The 22,051-nt window shown below is 39.2% G+C and overlaps 1 protein-coding gene across 6 annotated transcripts in view; it reads right to left on the reverse strand.

Annotated features, from left to right (window-relative positions):
- Positions 1–22,051, reverse strand: part of SPAG9 (sperm associated antigen 9) — a 160,474-nt gene that overhangs the window by 51,157 nt on the left and 87,266 nt on the right. For 4 of the 6 annotated variants that reach the window (XM_010386202.2, XM_030922956.1, XM_010386198.2 and 1 more), the window contains 4 exons: positions 20,551–20,592; positions 9,473–9,680; positions 8,478–8,577; positions 2,497–2,618 (listed from right to left, as the gene is read on the reverse strand). In XM_010386202.2, coding sequence (XP_010384504.1) covers positions 2,497–2,618; positions 8,478–8,577; positions 9,473–9,680; positions 20,551–20,592 — 472 coding nt within the window. The remainder of the gene's footprint in view (positions 1–2,496; positions 2,619–8,477; positions 8,578–9,472; positions 9,681–20,550; positions 20,593–22,051) is intronic. The other 2 variants (XM_010386203.2, XM_010386205.2) reach the window with 1 other exon arrangement.

Genomic DNA, 22,051 nt, shown 5'->3' on the forward strand with positions numbered 1-22,051 from the left:
CACTGCAAGCTCCGCCTCCCGGGTTTATGCCATTCTCCTGCCTCAGCCTCCGAGTAGCTGGGACTACAGGCGCCCACCACCTCGCCCGGCTAGTTTTTTGTATTTTTTAGTAGAGACGGGGTTTCACCGTGTTAGCCAGGATGGTCTCGATCTCCTGACCTCGTGATCCGCCCGTCTCGGCCTCCCAAAGTGCTGGGATTACAGGCTTGAGCCACCGCGCCCGGCCCTGTTTCTTATTTTCAAAGTGGCAAAGAAACCAAAGCATCAGGATATTACTTTTAATTGATTTAAAAGACCACAGATATTTCTAAGTACTATGGGGCTTCTAAATGCTTCATAAGAAAAGAAAGTTTAGGGCCACCAACCTTAAAAATTTTGTCACTCATTACTGCATTATGAGGTAACACAGTGTACAAATTATATTCAGAAGTACTTCATTCTTGTTAATACAAACAGGCAGCATAAAGGAATTTTGTGGGGTGACGTATATCGATTCTGGTGAATTTTACTGCACTGAATATACATTTTTAAGTTCTTCTAACATTTTTTCATCTGCTCCTCAATTTTGCCAGGGAGTTAGTTTCTTAAACCAATTATGTCTTAAAAGAAACTTTTCAGGAATAATTTGATGTTAACTAAAATTAAAACGTAAAATTAAATATAAAAATGGAATATTCCTTAAGAATTAAACTTTCAGGCTGGACGCGGTGGTTCATGCCTGTAATCCCAGCACTTTGGGAGGCCGAGATAGGCGAATCACGAGGTCAGGAGTTTGAGACCAGCCTGGCCAATACAGTGAAACCTCGTCTCTACTAAAAAATTAGTCAGGTATGGTGGTGTTGAGCCAAGATCGTGCCACTGCACTCCAGCCTGGGCAACAGAGTGAGAGTCTGTCTTAAAAAAAAAAAAAAGAATTAAAACTTTCTTAGCCCTCCATAAGAAATGCAATTCATTCAATTTCTTCCAAAGTTTTACTTAAACTTTAATGGTGACAGTCCCTTTCTGTCTAACTTTATGTACTTAAAATACTTTCAATCTCTCTTACTAGATATTTATTTATTTTTATGAGACAGGGTCAGGCTGTGTCACCCAGGCTGGAATGCAGTGGTGCAACCCATGCTCACTGCAACCTCTGCTTCCCAGGTTCAAGTCATCCTCACACCTCAGCCTCCCTAGTAGCTGGAACTACTGGCATACTCCACCATGTCTGGCTAATATTGGTATTTTTTGCCATGTTGCCCAGGCTGGTCTCGAACTCCTGAGCTCAAGCGATCCACTTGCCTTGGCCTCCCAAAGTATTGGGATTATAGGCATGAGCCACTGCAACCGGCCTAGATAGACATTAAGATAGAACTTGTGTTTTCCTTCAAAAACACTTTACAATGTCAAGGACATAACTGGGAATCAATAAATTTAACATAAAATAATGCAAGCAATGTCACTCCACTCCAAAGTCATAACAATTAACAAACAAAACCTTCTGAGAACAGCGTAGTCTGTACTATAATTATACCAATAGATACAATTTGTTTTAGCTTATTATTTCCAAAGGTATACATTTTTAATTCCATAAAGTTTTTAATTTCTATAGGGTCTTAAGTTATAAGGAAGGTATACCAAAACTGATTCATATGAGCCAGAATCCTGCACTGAGAGGAACTTTAGAGATCATCCAAGGCAGGGGTTGGCAAACTCTTTCTATAAAGGGCCAGAGAGTAAATATTTTAGGCTTTAGGTTTCGGTTGCCTACTCAACGCTGCTGTTGGTAGGCAAAGGCAACCACAGACAATAAGTAAATGGTGGTGGCTGTGTTCCAATAAAACTTTATTTAAACACGCACACAAGCGGTCAGTTGGATTTGGTTGGAGGTAAGCTGCAGTTTGCCAGATTCCTGAACTAGGGTCCAGCTCCTTCATTTTACACACAAGGAAATTAAGGTCCAAAAAGGTTAAGCCACTTGGCAAAGGTCAGCAGGCAAATAGTCTAAGAGCCAAATGCAATATTCTTTTCAAACCATGTATTCTTCTAGAACACAAACTTTAAAACGATTGTATTTACCATAGAGCTACAACATAATATACTCTGTGAAAGCTTAGAAAAATCAAGTGTTATAATTTCTTATTTAATTAAAGTCAACAGCATATAATGAAATTTAGGTAAGCCAGGAAATAACTAGCCATCAATCCATACACACACACGTGCGCGCACACACACACATCACCATGTTCTTATGTGTAGCAGAAGTTCAATAAATTGTGTTGTATGAATTCAAAATATGAGTTTAAATGCAATTCAGTTTTAAGCATACCCATAAGCAAAGGTGCTTTCATTTAAAACTTTCCTGATCACAAAGAATATGTTCCCAATAACTACCTAAAAGGGCAACAACCCTGTGCCACTGAGCAGTTGGGGACATTTTAAAGGACTTTTCAATTAAATCATTTAAAAAATCAATTTTAAAAACAGTATGATACTTCTTCAGATGAGCTATCATACCTAGTAAATCTGCTCCTTCATCCACATCTCCTATTAGGCCTGAGCCAGCTGAAGACAGTTCTTCAAAGAGAGATTCTGTATTGCGATCAAAAGCTTTGTTCTCTATGCCTTTGGTGGGAGTGCTATGCAACAAGAACAACAAAACCAAATCAACAAATGACAAAGACTTTTTAGACGCTGTAAAATGAATACAATAGGCTAAGCTACCTAGGACTTTCTTACCTATAATTTATGTTTACTAGAAAATATAATTTAAAAAGATTTCTCAAAGGTTTCCTAAGAAATTCTCACTAAGCTCCACGGAAATAGCTGGTGAAGAAATTATAGAATGTTTTTGTTGTATGATCCCAGCAAACACAAGCAATAATGGCAGCTCCTCCGCTCTATACCAGGTTCTGGTCTAAGTGCTTCCCAAAGATTACCTATGTCACAAGAAGGCAATTATGTATGTAAAAGATGGTTAGAGTAGCATTTCTCATAGTGGTAAAAACTGAAATGACCTAAATGACCGTTAACAGGGGACAGATGAGGTAAGTTATACACACATAAAGTTAAAATTTTTACCTTTAAGGTTAAAAACATAAATAGAGCTTTATAAACTAAAGAAACCCATTATACAAAGGTTTTCTTTTTTAATCAAGTTGCAAAACAGTGTATATACTATATGCCATATTTTGCAGGGGTGTATAGGGGAATGAGGAAGTGTATATGTTTGTGCCTGAATACTATTATTAATAGAAAAAACTCTGTAGACCATTTCCAGTTAAACATGGTAGAGAAAACATAGTCATTTATCATCTAATAACTCAGAAACTCAACTAAAATGAAAGTTAAGAAATTAAAAAGGTATACACCCAAAAAGACAAAGAGAATAGAAAAAGAAACTATAGCAGATGAAATGTGAACAAAATTCTGTAAGATGGAAAACAGATGGGCAAACAGTAGAAAGTGATTCACTAGACCAGAGAAAGCTGAAACCTAAGCCACTGGGGTTTAGGGAGGAGGTCAATACGCTGCCAGAACCCCTGAAAGGCCTAGGACTTGAAGGTACCAGCAACCACAGGGAGGGCATGTAGGGAGGAACATGAAACAGAAGGAAAGGATAAAAAAAAACTGTACAAGAGGCAGTACTGGACCTAGATACAATCCTCCAGAACAGTGAGACCTCCCTTCTCTTGGCACAGCTCCCTAACAATGGAAGCCAAGTTTAAATGTTATAGGCAGGAAAGTGGAGAATCAGCATTATTTACTTAAGTATGAATAAAACAGCCACAGAGTACCAGATGTTTAAAGAAGGCCTCTACGATAAATGAAAGGGCCCAAAACAAAGAGGATGTGACAGAGACACTAAGAGCAAAAAAAGACAATGCAGGCAGCAGCGACAACAAAAAAACAAAGCACTTAATTTTCTTCAGAATAAATGTTGTATTCGTAAAATAGCAAGATGGTGTAAGAAGTACCAACCAAGAAAAAAAACTTAGAAAAAAAAAAGAAAGAGGGTTTCAAAGAAAATCTGCCAGCAATTAGTACAAAATAAAAGAGACAGGAAAGAGGGGAGAAAATAAATTATGACAGTCATTCCAGGATGTTCAATACATAGCTAACAGGTGTTCCAGAATGAGAGCAGAAGAAATAGTAAGAAGAAAGAGAGAGAATTTCTCAGAACTGGAAGATAGGAATGTTCTGATGAAAACACTTAATTCATATAAGAAGATACAAAAAAGACCCCTACACCAAGCACAGCATCATTACTTTTTTAAAAATCAAGAAAGTGACAATCTTAAAAGATTTCAGAGAGTATATAAAAATGAGCAAGAACTCAAATAACAACACCCTGAACTCAACATGAAAATGAAGTAATGTCTTTGCAATTCTGATGGAAAAAAAAACTCCCAACCTATAGTTCCTTATCTAGCCAAACTATCAAGTATGTCTTCTTATGAAATTTGTAAAATTCAAGTTCATAGTGCTAAAAAAAAAATATTTACTTGTCATGCACCCTTTGCCTGGAAACCTAGTAAGGATACGTTCTGTCAAAACAAAGTCATAAATCAAGAAGCAGGATGATGTGGCATCCAGGAAACAAAAGATACAATAGAGGAAAAAGGTGAAAAGAATTCCAGGGATGATAGTGAGGGCATATTCCAGAACCAGAGCAACTATGACAGTAGTCTCAATTGGAGAATGGGAATAGAAGACTGCAGGAGAGTGAGCCCTAAAAAACAGACAGGTTTTGTGTTTGGTCATATTAGGGACTTTTACATTTATGAATTGCATAGTGTCTGCCAATGATTTAGTAACAGGAACACAGAAACATGAGGAAAAGAAACAAAATAACCCAAGGCTTTATTAATTTCAGAAGAACAAAAAGTTGTAAAAGAAATGAAATGGGCCGGGTGCGATGGCTCAGGCCTGTAATCCCAGCATTGGGAGGCCAAGGCGGGTGGATCATGAGGTCCAGAGTTTGAGACCAGCCTGACCAACATGGTGAAACCCCATCTCTACTCAAAATACAAAAATTAGCCGGGTGTGGTGGCGCCTGCCTGTAATCCCAGTTAGGGGGCTGAGGCAGGAGAATCGCTTGAACCTGACAGGCAGAGGTTGCAGGGAGCCGAGATCGCACCACTGTACTCCAGCCTGGGCAACAGAGCAACACTCCATCTCGGAGGAGGGAGAAAAAAAAGAAATGAAATGTAATTATACTGTATTCTGTGGCTAAGTAGAATTACAGATTAATTTTATATAGTCATACTGATATAAATAATGAACATTAACAGAATCTGAAATATATTATGAGGATGAAAAGATGGTGCTTTAGGCATTATATCCTCATCTACTATAGAAAGCCAACAGTTAACATTACAGCCTTTTTCAACCAGGGTTCCTTATTTGATCTACAGAATACAGAAAAGGATTTAAGTATTTTCTCCATTCTCCCAAGGAAAGTACATGCCTAGAGTCCTATTCTAGACACACAGGAGCATAGCTAATTCATTATATACAAGAGATGCCTTTGGACATTAGGACTGCATTTTCTCACAGAATCTCAGCTGAAAAAGGGAGGGATGAAGGAGGGGCAGGACGAGCATGTCATTTTAGATACCTGAAGACAAACAACATAAGAGAGAGCTATGAAGTGATAAGAGTCATGCACCCTTTACCCAGAAAGCTAGTAAGGATAAGCTCTGTCAAAACAAAGGCATAAATCAAGAAGCAGGGTGATGCAGGATCCAGGAAAAAGAGTCGCGACAGAATTAGAACCTGTGTGTGTGTGTGTGTGTGTGTGTGTGTGTGTGTGTGTGTGTGTGTGTGTGAGAGAGAGAGAGAGAGAGAGAGAGAGAGAGAGAGAGAGAGAGAGAGAGAGAGAGACACACACAGAGGGTTCTGGATTTGAATCCCAGGTCCACCTCTTGCTAGCCTGGTAATCTGGGACACGCTACTTGAACAAGTTCTAAGTGTCTTTATTTATAAAATAAGCATAAAAAAATCTACCTCATAAGGTTGTAATTAGGATCAAATTATATAAAATCATGATGAAAACAGTACTAGTTAACATTTACTGAATGGGGCATTTTGCAATGATTTATCATATATTGATTCATTTAATCTTCACAACCATCTGAGGCATTAACACAACACTGTTTTATAGATGAGAAAACATACCTAGGATTCAAATCCAAGACAGGATTTGAACCCATGCAGTTTTACTCTAGGGTCTATGCTTTTAATCGCTATAACGTACTGCACAATGCTTAACAGAGATCAATACATGGCTTTATTTTATAGTCATTAATTAATTAAAGGATAAACTTTACGGAAGAAATGAAAAGAAAGGCAGTAGCTCCTGTCTGACATTCTTGAGCATCAATGAATTTTGGATAATCCTGATTAAGATGACGTCTAATCTCCCAGCACTTTGGGAGGCAGGCAGATCACTTGTGCTCAGGAGTTCAAGACCAGCCTGGCCAACGTGGTAAAACCCTGTCTCTACTAAAAATACAAAAAGTAGCCCAGTGGGGTGTTGCATGCCTGTAGTCTCAGCTACCTGGGAAGCTGAGATGCGAGAGTTGCTTGAACTCTGGGGAGGGGGTGGGGGGGCAGTGAAAGTTGCAGTGAGCCAAGATAGCACCATTGCATCCAGCCTAGGTGACAGAGCGAGACTCCATATAAAAAAAAAAGACATCTAACCATTTTCTTCCTAGCACTAAACAGCCTTCCTATGTAAAATGATACTAAAATGAGACTAATTTCTTCCAATAATGAGATCATTACAGTTCTCAAGATGGAAGTACATTCTCTCTTCCTGATCTGGGGGAAGGTACAAAAGTTTATTCAAAATTTTTGTTTTGTTTTTTAAATTACATTTATTTAGCATATGTACACATAAAAAAGAAATCATCTTCTGAACCTACCCAGCAAGAAACGTGCACAAACTCAAGGTAAGTGCTAGGGGGAGGGGCCCTGGCCCCAAGTTAGTGGCTGGGACAATGTAATCCTGTGAGTAACAAGCCCCAGTCAGGAGGGGACTGGACTGAAGTGTCCGGCAGGCTGCAGTCCCCTGCCGCTGGCCCTAAAATAAGTGTGCTCCATTGCCAAAGGTCTGTTTCATGCCCTCAAAGTAACACTGCTGCCAGCCCTGCCATGCCCACTCTGTTACTTCCTTCACTCCTGCTTCTTGGTTTCCTCAAGTTACAGAAAGTATGGGATATGTCTTGGCTGTCTTTTTTCCCCTATCTGCTATAGTTTGAATGTGTCCCCTATAAAATTCAGCTGTTGCCAATGTGATAGTACTAAGATGGGGCCTTCAAGAGGTGATTAGGCCATAAGGGCTTCTCCCTTATAAATAGGATTGGAGTCCTTATAAAATAATGAGGCTTTATCCAGTGTTCAGGGCTCACTTGTCCTCCTGCTATGTGAGGACATAGAGTTCCTCCCCTCCAGAGGATGCAGCAACAAGGCACCAACTTGAAAGCAAAGAGCAGCCCTCACCAGACACCTGACCCTGCCAGCACCTTGATCTTGGCCTTCCTAGCCTCCAGAACTGTGAGAAAATTAATTTCTGTTCTTTATAAACTGGCCAGGTGCAGTGGCTCACGTCTGTAATCCCAGCACTTTGGGAGGCTGAGGCAGGCTGATCACCTCAGGAGTTCGAGACCAGCCTGGCCAACATGGCAAAACCCCGTCTCTACTAAACATACAAAAAAAAAAAAAAAATTAGCTGGGCGTGGTGGTGGGTGCCTATAATCCCAGCTACTTGGGAGGCTGAGGCAGAAGAATCCCTTGAACCTGGGAGGCAGAGGTTGCAGTGAGCTGAGATCACGCCACAGCACTCCAGCCTGGGCAACAGAACAAGATTCCGTCTCAAAAAAAATAAACAAGGCTGGGTGTGGTAGCTCACGCCTGTAATCCCAGCACTTTGGGAGCCCGAGGCGGGCAGATCACCTGAGGTAGGGAGTTCGACACCAGCCTGACCAACATGGAGAAACCCCATCTCTACTAAAAATACAAAATAAGCCAGGCATGGTGGCTCATGCCTGTAATCCCAGCTACTAGAGAGGCTGAGGCAGGAGAATCATTTGAACCCAGGAGGCGGAGGTTGCAGTGAGCCGAGATTATGCCATTGCACTCCAGCCTGGACAACAAGAGCGAAACTCCATCTCAAAACAAACAAACAAACAATCAAATAAATAAATAAATATATAAATTACCCACTCTGGTATTTTGCTATAGCAGTACAAAATAGACTAAGACACCATCCTTCCTGCTCATACACCTAATTCATAACCCTACAAAGATAACATTTAACAAAAAATTTAAACCATGTACAGTGTCAGTTTCAAGAATAGGAATTAGAATATAACACTAACATTTATTCAACAAAATATCTGAATCCATTTTGTCCAGTCAGAGACTGGAGAACAGTGTTTATGGGAGTTGGGGGTGGGGAGGCAGAATATGTCTTCATCTGACATTTATGTTACCTTGAACCTTTATATCCACTGAGATCTTTGTCCATATCCAGCTCAGGAGTAGATTCAATGATTGCTTGAACTTCTGACTTCTCTTCATTTTCAGCAGAGCCTTAAAAAAGGACATGATGAAAGAAACAATACATATATTACATAGTAACCCAATATAAAAATCTTGTATATTACAAAACAGTTGTAAAGGTATCATTTGAACATTTTTTTAAAATGTACAAGACTGGGTTTTAGGAAATACAGCATTATACAATATATCATATATTCAGTGAACAGTTCATATCAAAAATTAATAAGCAACCAAAGACAGTTTTCCTTTGTGCTTCGTGGAACACACAGTGCAATGCATCTAAGGCCCTGCTTTCATTCTTATTTAAAAGATGGAATTTAAAGAAACTAAAGACAAAGACTAAACTAAGACAGGGGACAGAAAAGAACTGTCCTCCTGTCTTTTAGGCTCTGTGACCTCCTGGCCCCTAACTCCTGGCCCCAATAGTTTCTCTCCAAGACTAATTAAACATTACCTCTTTTAAGCATTGAATACAATTAAGTACAGTCTTATCTCAGTATCCATGGGGGACTGGTTCCAGAACCCACCACAATACCAAAATCCATGGATGCTCAGGTCCCTTATATAAAATGGCATTGTATTTGCATATAACTTATCAATATCCTCCCATATACTTTAAATCATCTCTAGATTACTTACAATACCTAATACAATGTAAATGCTATGTAAGTAATTGTCATACTGTACTGTTCAGGTGATAGTAAGAAAAAAGTATGTACATGTTTAGTACAGGCACAGCTATCTTTTTTTTTTTTCAAATATTTTCAATCTACAGATGCAGAACCACAGATACAGAGGGCCAACTATATCCGCCTATTTTATAAATACAAAGCAGGCAACACCCGCAAAGATATATTTTCTCATACCCACATTATCTGGGTTTACTGAATACTTTCCTAGTAAGTAAAGAACTAGGGTCACTCACCAGTAGATACATTTCTAGTTTCTTGGGCTACCTGTACTTCAATGTGTTTGCTTATCTCTGATTTATTTGGTGCATCTGTAACCTTCACAAATCCTTCATTTTCTTCCTTTAAGGGAGTATCAGTAGGAATTGTTGCCACATCTGAATTAGCTGTTGATGCTGGAGTGGTAGCTTTAGATCCGCCTTGGCTAACATCAGAAAGCTCATCCTACAAATAAAAATAATTTAAAATAAAATTTTAAATGATGAATTTACTGTAAACCACATTAAATGGGTTAAGAAATAAATCTACCAAAGAAAGTTCTATTGTTTTGTGTTTTTTTTTTTTTTCAAAATAAAGGCAATAAAGAGCCACTGATTACCAATAAGTACTCTCTCTAGACCCTCCACAAATAATTGGGAAATATTTAAGTAAACTGTATTTTTTCAGATGAGATTTTTCTAAACAGAAAATTTGAAAATAGAAGAATTACTAGCAATAAAACTATACATTAATGTCAACATCATTCTTAATGGCAATTGCAATATTGTACAATCACTTGGTAATAAAGACCTACTTTAGAACATTTAGAACACATGCTCTGTAATAGCTGCTCTAAAACAGAAGTAGAATAAGCAAATTCTTAATCTCGGGGTATCTTTGTAAAGTGCGGTATTAAACATCCTGCATCTAAAGCATGTGAAGTGCTTAAAGTGCTTGTTAAAATGTGGTAGCTCACACCTGTAATACCAGCACTGCGGGAGGCTGAGGCGGGCGGATCACAACATCAGGAGTTTTAGACAGCCTGGCCAACACGGGTGAAACCCTGTCTCTACTAAAAATACAAAAATTAGCCAGTCATGGTGGCAGGCACCTGTAATCCCAGCTACTTGGGAGGCTGAGGCAGGAGAATAGCTTGAACCCGGGAGGCAGAGGTTGCAGTGAGCCAAGATCACGCCACTGCACTCCCGCCTCAGCGACAGAGCTAGACTCCATCTCAAAAAAAAAAAAAAAAAAAAAAAAAGCGGGTGGAGGGGGCAGATTCCAGCCATGCACATGCCTGTAATTCCAGCTGCGGTGGGAGGATGCCTTAAGCCCAACAAGACCCTATCTTTTTGAAAAAAAAGGGGGGGAGGAGGGAGGGCTTGCATTGGGGAGTTATACAAGATATAAATGATGAATTGATGGGTGCTGACGAGTTGATGGGTGCAGCACACCAACATGGCATAAGTATACATATGTAACAAACCTGCACGTTATGCACATGTACCCTAGAACTTAAAGTATAATAAAAAAAAAAAAAAAAAAAAAAAGAAAAAAAAGAAAAGAGGAAGGAGTACAGAGGAGTAGACAGAGTCTAAGTCCAACTCCAGACTTAATGCACCAAACTTTGGGCAGTGAGAATAGGTCATCTATATTTTAACAAGGAATCCAGGTGAGTTACATACTCACTGAAATTTGATTACTATTATAGGATCTACAGATAGGTTTCAAGATGTATATGCAAATTGAAATTGTATGCAAACATTTGTGTACAATGTATTTTTCTGAAAAGACTTAGAGCTTTTATCAGATATTCAAAGGGGTTTGCAGCTCCAAAATAATTATAAACAACTGTCCAGTGGTTATCAAGAATGAAGCAGTTCTTTTGGAGCACCCCGGTTTTAAGAAGAGAAACTGACAAAAAGCTTACGGTCACCACCACTAATTATGATAATAATAATAATAATAGGCCGGGTGCAGTGGCTCATATCTGTAATCCCAGCACTTTGGAAGGCCGAGGCAGGCGGATCTCCTGAGGTCAGGAGTTCAAGACCAGCCTGACCAACATGGAGAAACCCTGTCTCTACTAAAAATACAAAAAATTAGTCGGGCGTGGTGGCGCCTGCCTGCAATTCCAGCTACTCGGGAGGCTGAGGTGGGAGAATTGCCTGAACCCAGCGGGTAGAGGTTGCGGTGAGCCAAGACTGCACCATTGCACTCCAGCCTGGGCAACAAGAGCAAAACTCCATCTAAAAAAAAAAATAATAATAATAATAAGGATTAGGGTAAATTAAGTGAATTTATCATTCACTAAATGTATGACCTTGGGTAAGTTATGTATCCCTTCTAAACCTTTGTTTTATAATCTGTAAAATAGAGATAATAGTATCTACTTCTTAAGATTCTTATTAAGTTATTCTACACTATGGCTTAGCAATGTGTTTCACACATACTAAGAATTTAAAATATAATAGTAACTATTCATATAATTATAAATACATAATATTTTTTATAATTTATATTTATAATATTTTAATTATAAATTATATATATATATAATTCCCTTAAGGGAGTATCAGTAGGAATTACTGCCACATCGATTTAGCTATTGATGCTGAAGTGGTAGCTTTAGATCCACCCTGGCTAACATCAGAAAGTTCAACCTACAAATAAAAGTAATTTAGAAGAAATTTTAATTGAGTAATTTATTCTAAAGTACTTTAAAAATGGGTTAAGAAATAAACTTGTCTGGAGAAAGTTATAATATTTTTAAAAGGCAATAAAGAGTCACCGATTATCAATAAATAATCTCTCTAGCTCCTCTGCAAATAACTGGGAAATATTTAAGTAAATCGTATTTTTCCAGACATACACGAGATTTTTCTCTTTTTTTCTAAGACAGAGCCTCACTCTGTCACCCAGGCTGGAGTGCAGTGGCATAATCTCAGCTCACTGCAACCTCCACCTCCCAGGCTCAAGCGATTCTCATGCCTCAGTCCCCTGAGCACCTATGATTACAGGCGTGTGTCACCATGCCCCACTAATTTTTTGTATTTTTGGTAGAGACGGGGTTTTGCCACACTGCCTAGGCTGGTCTCAAACACCTGGCCTCAAGTGATCCGCTGGCCTCGGCCTCCCAAAGTGCTTGGATTACAGGCATGAGCCATTGTGCCCAGCTGATTTTTCTAAATGGCAAATTTGAAAATAAAATATGAAAGGCATTAGCAGCCAGGCTTGGTGGCTCACGCCTAAAATCCCAACACTTTGGGAGGCCCAGGGAGGCAGATCACCTGAGGTCAGGAGTTTGAGACCAGCCTCGCCAACATGGCGAAACCTCATATCTACTAACAATATGAAAATTAGGCCTGGTGGCAGGTGTCTGTAATCCCAGCTACCGGGGAGGCAGAGGTTGCAGTGAGCCAAGATCGCGCCACTGCACTCCAGCCTGGGGGATAGAGTGAGACTCTCTCCAAAAAAGGAAAAGCATTAGCAATAAAATTACACACTGATGTCAACATCATTTTAATGGCAGTTGCAATACTGTATCACTAATTACAGTATATTGTACGTATTAATTATAATATATTGTACAACATCTTTGACGCAATCAATATAACATATAAAAATAAAATAGTATATCCATGTTTAAGAGTACAATACTTCAGCCAGGTGTGGTGGCTCACGCCTGTAATCCCAGTACTTTGGGAGGCCAAGGTAGACAGATCACCTGAGGTCAGGAGTTCGAGACCAGCCTGGCCAACATGGAAAAGCCCCGACTCTACTAAACATACAAAAATTAGCTGGGCCTGGTGGCACACGTCTGTAATCCCAGCTATTCGGGAGGCTGAGGCAGGAGAATCACTTGAACCCAGGAGGCAGAGATCGCAGTGAGCCAAGATCGCACCATTGCACTCCAGCCTGGGTGACAAGAGTAAGACTCTGTCTCAAAAAAAAAAAACAAAAAAGAGTACTTCTTACTTCCATACTTCAAGCATGCCTGTAATCCCAGCTACTTCGGAGGCTGAGGCACAAGAAGCGCTTGAATGGCCTGGGCAACACAGCAAGATCCCATCACATAAAACAGTAATAATGTATTGTACACTTAAAATTTTTAGAAGGTAGATCTCACATTAAATGTTCTTACCACAATACAATAAAAAAGGCTGAGGCAGGAGAATCGCTTGAACCCATGAGGCAGAGGTTTCAGTGAGCTGAGATCACACCACTGAACTCCAGTTTGGGCGACAGAGCGAGACTTCATCTCAAAAAAAAAAAAAAAAAAAAAAAAAAATTGCCAGGTGCAGTGGCTCACGCCTGTAATCCCAGCACTTTGGGAGGCCAAGACGGGTGGATTAGTTGAGGTCAGGAGTTCCAGACCAGCTTGGCCAACATGTGGAAGCCCTGTCTCTACTAAAAATAAAAAAATAAGCCAGGCATGGTGGCACATGTCAGTAATCCCAGGTACTCGGGAGGCTGAGAGGCAGGAGAATCGCTTGAACCCAGGAGGCGGAGGTTGCAGTGAGTCAAGATTGCGCCACTGCACTCTAGCCTGGTGAAAGGGCGAGACTCCGTCCCAAAAAAAAAAAAAAAAAAAAAAAAAAAAAAAAAAAAAAAAAAAAATTGCTAACTATTTTCTTTAACTGGTAACTGGCACCCAATATAAAAGTATCTGATAGAAACCTACTAATTCCAGCAAATTCATCTGTTTGGAGTTGAGTCAAAAAGACTGACAGTATTAAAATTAAAAAAAAAAAAAAAAACCCTGACAGTATTTAATACCTCTGCAGCCAAAGAGGCTGATAGCGAAAACAACTACAAGTCCCTCTGAGCACCATTTGCATTGTCTTTGCTTTGATATACACTCTATTAAAAAATAAGCAGCATTTGGCTGTGCATGGTCAGCTCATACCCATAATCCCAGCACTTTAAGAGGTTAAGGTGAGCATATCACCTGAGCCCACGAGTTTGAGAACAGCCTGGGAAACCTGGTGAAACACTGTCTCTACTAAAAATGCCAAAAATTAGCCCAGCATGGTGGTGCACGCCTGTAGTCCCAGCTATGAGCAAGGCTAAGGCATGAGAATTGCTTGAATCCAGGAGGCAGAGGCTGCAGTGAACTGAGATTGAGCCTATGTTATCATGTACATGAATTCTCATTCTTTAAAGGTTTCAAATGTAACACACATTAAAAAATATAAATAAACAGTTTGTATTTCCAATAAACAGTGTTGATGAAAACACTTAAAACCCATTAAGACTACGGATTCAGAAAGCCCTAGAGAATACTGAGTTCATCTATACGAGCAAGTGATATGCCTTTGAAACTGTGTCAAAAATAAATAATTTGAGGTCAATCTTGGAATTGTCATTTACCTCTTAAATATAGAGAAATTATTTCTTCTTCCTCCTTATTATTCCAGTCTCCCACTCCCAACAAAAGGCAGGTTATTTTCACCTTAGAAAAAATTGTACTTAGTAATTTAAAAGTTCACAACATAAAAAGTGTGCCAAAGGCCCACTTTCCAAATTCACTTGTGGATCTGGGGGCATGCAATAAAATAACCAGGAGACAGTCTAGATATCATGGGGTGAAAAAATAAAAAATGAAAAATAAAATAACCAGGAGAGAGCTGAACCTAAAACAGGAAAGGGACCTGATACCTCAGCAATCCCAAGGTTTCAGGCTACAAGGAAGTGGTTAATCAGGATCTACTTAGAAGAAAATTATGTTTTAAATTTATCCTAGGCTATCCAAATAACATGAGATTTGCTTACATGTAACTTACTTCCCTTTTATATTTACCACATAAAAATATTTTACACTCTTTAAAATAGCTCACTGTGTGGGCTATACTTCTGACAACTAGATCCCAGAGACACAGCATGAGAGCTGAGAAGGGAAAAGCTCTGATTTTAGGGGGTGAGCCATTTTCTTTTTTCTTTTTTTTTTTTTTTTGTTTTTTTTTTGTTTTTTTTTGAGATGGAGTTTCGCTCGTTGCCCAGGCTGTAGTGCAATGGCGCAATCTCGACTCACCACAACCTCTGCCTCCTGGATTCAAGTGATTCTCCTGCCTCAGCCTCCCGAGTAGCTGGGATTACAGGCACGCACCACCACGCCCAGCTAATTTTGTATTTTTAATAGAGATGGGGTTTCTCCATGTTGGTCAGGCTGGTCTCGAACTCCCAACCTCAGGTGATCCACCTGCCTCAGCCTTCCAAAGTGCTGGGTTTACAGATGTGAGCCACTGTGCCCAGCCGGGAAACCATTTTTGAAAGAGGCCTTTCTTCTTGGTATCCCAGGCAGTGGTGACATAAACCTTCTAAGATTAGCAGAAAAGCACTTAGATGGGAAATCGGACACAGCATTTGGCCAGGGGTACAATATTCTTGTATTATACCTCACTAACTGTCTTCAATTAAAGATAGAATGAGGCTAAGCACAGTGTCTCATGTGTGTAATCACAGCCCTTTGGGAGGCCAAGGGATCACTTGAGGCCAGGAGTTCGAGACCAGCCTGGCCAACATGGTGAATCCTCGTCTCTACTAAAAATACAAAAATTAGCTGGGCATAGTGGCATATGCCCATAATCTCAGCTACCCGGGCAGCTGAGGCACGAAGAATCACTTGAATCCAGAAGGGGGTGGAGGTTGCAGTGAGCCAAGATCATACCACTGCACCCAGCCTGGGCAACAGAGCAAAACCTTTTTTCTAAAAAAAAAAAAAATAATCAATGTGTTAAAAATTAAAATACATTTTTGGTCAACAGTACTCTCACAAGATAATACAATCATGTGCCGTATCTGCATAATGACGTTTTGGTCAATAATAGACAGCATACGGCATATATGGTGGTGGTCCCATGAGATTAAAATGAAGCTGAAAAATTCATGTTGCCCAGTGATATTGCAACTGTCATAAATCCCAGTGCAATGCACTAGGGTGTTAACAAAACTACTACACTGCCAGGTGTATAAAAGTATAGTACATACAATTCTATACCGTACATAATACTTGATAAACAATTATGTTACTGGTTTATGTATTTACTATAATTTTCATTGTTATTTTAAAGTATACTTCTCCTTCTACTTAAAAATAATAATAAAGTTAACTATAAAACAGCCTCAGGTGGGTGCTGCAAAAGTACCCTAGAAGAAGGCATTGTCATCATAGGAGGTGACAGCTCCATGTGTGTCATTGCCCCTGAAAATTTTCCAGTGGGACAAGATGTGGAGGTGGAAAATACGACATTGATGATCCTGATCTCGTGTAAGCCAAGCCTAATAATATGTGTGTGTTTTGGTTTTTGACAGAAAAGTTTAAAAAGCAAAAAGTAAATAAATAAATAAATAAATAGACAAAAGCTTACAGAATAAGGATATAAAGAAAATATTTTCATAGAGCTATACAATTGTGTTTGTGTTTTAAGCTAAACATTATTTTAAAAAGTCAAAAAGGTAAAAAAAATTTTTTAAGTTTATAAAGTAAATAAGTTACAGTAAGCTAAGGTTAATTTATTATTGAAGAGGCCGGGCGCGGTGGCTCAAGCCTGTAATCCCAGCACTTTGGGAGGCCGAGACGGGCGGATCACAAGGTCAGGAGATCGAGACCATCCTGGCTAACACGGTGAAACCCCGTCTCGTCTCTACTAAAGAATACAAAAAACTAGCCTAGCCGGGCGACAAGGCGGGCGCCTGTAGTCCCAGCTACTTGGGAGGTGGAGGCAGGAGAATGGCGTAAACCTGGGAGGCGGAGCTTGCAGTGAGCTGAGATCCGGCCACCGCACTCCAGCCTGGGCGACAGAGCCAGACTCTGTCTCAAAAAAAAAAGAAAAGAAAAGAAAAAAAAAATTTATTATTGAAGAAAAAAATTAATGTAGTATAGTTTAAGTGGACAGCATTTTATAAAGTCTGCAATAATGTCCAGTAATGCTCTAGGCCTTCATATTCACTCACTGCTCACTCACTGACTCACCAAGAGCAATTTGCAGTCCTGCAAACTCCATCCATGGTAAGTGCCCTATAGAGGTAAACCATTTTAAATATTTCATTTTTTTTTTTTTACTGTATGTTTTCTATGTTTAGGTACACAAAATACTTACCATTGTGTTACAACTGGCCTACAGTATTCAGTACGTGCTGTACAGGTTGCAGTCTAAGAGCAACAGGCCATACTATATAGTTTAGGTGTGTAGTAAGCTATACCATCTAGGTTTGTGTAAATTCACTCTGTGATGTTCCTACAACAAAATCACCTAACTACACATTTCTCAGAATGTATCTCTGTTGTTCCTACAACAAAATCACCTAACTACACATTTCTCAGAATGTATCTCTGTTGTTAAGCGACACATGACTATGCATGCAAACAAGGGAAAATTCTTAAGAGGTCCTAACTGAAAAGCATTTATTACAAATCATTCAACATAAAGTTCCAGGGGAGTTGCATGCTGCTATTTCACATTCAATCTGTGGCTTCTTGAGATGGCAAATTCCTATTTTACATTAGACTTTACATGTCACATGCCAGGTTGTGCTGTTTTGGCTAATACTCTTGACTGCAAATGACCACTGGCCTATCAAATCCTATTGTCTGACATCATTAAGATACCTTTTTCAATGGCATGAGTGGTGTCAAACATGGAGACTTACACAGTTGTCAAGTCTCTTTCTAACATATTTATTTTATAGCCCCAATCCCCCTTTAGAGCCTTTAGGGAACTGCCACATCATAGGTGTACATGTCACTAGAGAATGTTCACAAAAAGCTAGTACAAGATTTGGAAGTACATGTAAAAGAATGGCATGTCTGTGCATATTTAAATTGTGCTTTGAAAAAAAAAAAAATAGATGTAACACAAATGGCCAAGAAGCATACACAATGATGATCAACACCACTAATCACTGGAGAAATGCAAATCAAAACCACAATGAGTTATCATCACCTGGCCCCCATCAGGATGACTACTATCAAGAAAAAGAGGATGTGAATACATTAGACACTTGTGCATAGGGGGTAGGATTGTAAAATGATGCAACCACTCTGGAAAACAGTAAGAAAGTTCCTAAAAACATTAAAAATAGAACTACCATATCGTCCAGCAATCTCACTTCCGGGTATATGCTCATAAAAATTATTCATAACAGCCATAAGGTGAAACCAACCCAAATGTCTATTAACAAATAAATAAACAAAATGTGGTGTACACATACAATCAAATATTACTCAGCCTTAAAAAGGAAGAGAATTCTGTCACATGCTATAACATGAATGAACCTTGAGCACATTACGCTAAATGAAATAAGCCAGCCTCAAAAAGACAAATACTATATGATTCTATTTATGTGCAGTATTTAATATGTGACATCGAATTCATAGAAACAGAAAGTAAAATGGTAGTTTCCAGGGGCTAGAGGAGTTGGAAAGGAAGTTATTATTTAATAAGTGTAGAGTTTTAGATTTGCAAGATGAAAAAGCTCTGGTGCTGTTTTACAATAATATGAATATACATAACACTATTGAACTGTATACTTACACTATCGAACTATATACTTAAAAATGGTTAAAATGGTCATTTTTTTTCTCCCTGTAGAGACCACAACAGAGCTTGTAAGATGGTAATGTTTACGTGTTTTTACCACACACACAAAATAAATGTCATTACTTTTAGTTTTACTTGAGATACTGCAGTAAAAGCAATCTAGTCTTTGTGCCATTTTCTTATGGGTTTTAGATATCAGGCTAAAAGTCTATAAGCTCTTCAAAATATTTTCATTTGTTCCATTTACCAAATGCACCATGTGCTTAGTGCTATATAGAATATATATGTCATGTATTATCTGGCTTTGCAGCATAACTATTTTCTAACAGACTATAAACGATGTTTACAACTAGAAAAAACAAATTATCCCATTCGGTTCAACTTACAGACACTACATGCCAATGTAGTGTTTTCCTGAGCAGCCTAACTTCTGAAATAAGCTATATAAAGGCAAGCAACTCTGCTATGTAAGTCTGTCTCTTAGATTTGAGGATTTTAAGCAAAATGAAAATAAAGACAAAACTACAAACAACCAACTAGCCCCACATAGGATCCCTTACTATTAACACAATAATAATTTTAGACCTACATTTCTTTCTCCCCAAGTGAAAGTAAGTCTCTAAAGCACTGGTTCTTAAAATTCTTTTGATTTACAGCTATGTGGCATAAAAAAGTTACAAAATGATGCGCACATGCATTCTTCTGGAGAGTTTCAAATAATTTGGTTCCTAAGAGTCTGTGACCCAAAGGAAACACTAAAAACCTTAACTCTAGATACTCACATTTCAGTCAAATCCATCTAAGTGTAAATAGAATGGTAGCTTCAAGAGAATTCCAATTATTAAAGGAAAGGTATGAATGTCCTAACACTGAGTATATTTCGAAGGAACAGGGTACTTTTTCACTGTTGATGCTAGAGGGCTTCCATGGACCCAGGTCAACCCCTGACCTAGCACATAAGAGAAAGTCACAGATATCTTGTTATCCCCAGTGCCCAGCATATTAAGCCTGACATGTAGCAGGCTACTTTTTTTTTTTTTTTTTGAGATGGAGTCTCACTATGTTGCCCAGGCTGAGAGGGCAGTGGCACCACCTTAGCTCACTGCAACCTCCATCTCCTTGGTTCAAGCAATTCTCTTGCTTCAGCCTCCTGTATAGCTGGGATTACAGATGTCTGCCACCACGCCCAGCTAATTTTTGCATTTTTAGTAGAGACAAGGTTTCACCATATTGGCCAGGCTGGTCTTGCACTCCTGATCAAGTGATCCACCTGCCTCAGTCTCCCAGAGTGTTTGGGATTTCAGGCATGAGCCACCACACCTGGCCTGTAGTAGGCTCTTAACAGATGTTTGATGAATAAAGCTGGATGGTGCCCTGACTGGAGATGAAGAACTTGAACAAACTACGGAAGCAGTCCACGGTAAGATGACACACTAGGCCACATCCAGGACACATACAAGTTATAAACATTATGCCCTGAGGAAGGTATTTCTGGAAAGTATACCATTACATAGAGCTGGATAAATGGAAACAGGCTGAATTTCACAGAATTTACTTATATTTTCTTTCCTTTATTTAAAAATGCTTACTTTGGGGAAGGAATAAATTACAGATTACAGTAAAGCCCTGACAACCACTATAGTGGAAATAGTTTTCTTTTATATTTCAGTGAATTATAACAATAGTCTTCCAAACTGAGCATCTGATGTCTTGAGAATAGCAGTTGAGGAAGTAATCAATAGTTAATCACTTTAGTGTACTTTTTGCAAAATGTTAAGAAGCACCATTCTCACCTCCTGTTCTACAGCCTTCTGAGGTTCAGGACTATTGCTGACCTAGGAAGAGGGAAGATTATAAAAGAGAAAAAAATTACGTGTTTACTAGGTTTTAACATAGCTGTATCTTTGGCTTGTACTATCTCCCAGGATACAAGATTCATCTAATATCTACTGTGTTTAAAATGAGGGCTGGAGGCTTTGTTTTCATTTGACTTAAGCTGACCTTACGAAGTAATACCATGGTTCAGAAGCCGCCATTTGGATCAATGTCTTATCGACATGCAGTTCATGATTTAACCTTTTTTCCTACTTCCACTACCTTATGAAATCTTCTTGATGTTTATTCCAGTCCAGTCCCTTTGACTATTTAACATACCAATATTCCAGTGCAGCATACTCAGAAATGTTTATCACACCTCCTTCGATCATTTCTGAATTAGTTAGATAACACTCATGATCAAAGGATCACCAAAATCCAAATCCTTTTTCTTTTCTTTTTTGAGATAAGGTCTCACTCCTGTCGCCCAGGCTGGAGTGCAGTGACACAATCATGGCTCACTGCAGCCTCAACTTCGCAGGGTTCAGGTGATTTTCCCACCTCAGCCTCCCAAGTAGCTGGGACTATAGGTGTACCCCACCATGCCTGGATAAATTGTTGTATTTTTAGTAGAGATTTGGTCGCGCCATGTTGCCCAGGCCGGTCTCGAAATCCTGGGCTCAAGTGATCCACCTTCCTTGGCCTCCCAAAGTGCTAGGATTACAGGCATGAGCCACGTGCCCAGTCCCAAATCCTTTTTCATAAAAATCTATTTATTCATATTCTTTATTTCCATCTATACATTTTCCCTCTATGAGATGGATGTGTTTCTCTTAAATACAAAGCAACAGTTTTAAATACTCTTGGTCTGGAAATTCATCAAAGTCTTCTTGAAAGGCTGCTAGCTCTCAATTATGCCCTTAAAAATACACAGATTAGGCTGGCCGCAGTGGCTTACACCTGTAATCCCAGCTACTTTGGGAAGCCAAGGGAGATGGATCACCCGAGGTCAGGAGTCCGAGACCAGCCTGACCAGCATGAAGAAAACTCGTCTCTACTAAAAATACAAAACCAGCCAGGCGTGGTGGTGGGCACCTGTAATCCCAGCTACTCTGGAGGCTGAGGCAGGAGAATCATTTGAACCCAGGAGATGGAGGTTGCAGTGAGCCAAGATCACGCCATTGCACTACAGCCTGGGCAACAAGAGCGAAACTCCATCTCAACAAGACAAAAAATAAAAAATACACAGATTAGCAAGGCATGATTCACTTTATAGGAAACCAGACTGCCTCTTCTTTAATAGACTTAGCTTTTTCCCCCCTAGCTTTATTGAGATATAACTGACAAATACAGTATACAGTTAAGGTGATTTTTAAAATACATATTGTGAAACAATCACCACATTCAAGCCAATAAACACATCTAGCACGTCATACTTGTTTTTGGTGGTAAGAGCACTTAATGTTTATTTATATGATC

This window comes from Rhinopithecus roxellana, chromosome 19 (assembly GCF_007565055.1).
Source record: "Rhinopithecus roxellana isolate Shanxi Qingling chromosome 19, ASM756505v1, whole genome shotgun sequence".
Lineage (NCBI taxonomy): Eukaryota > Metazoa > Chordata > Mammalia > Primates > Cercopithecidae > Rhinopithecus > Rhinopithecus roxellana.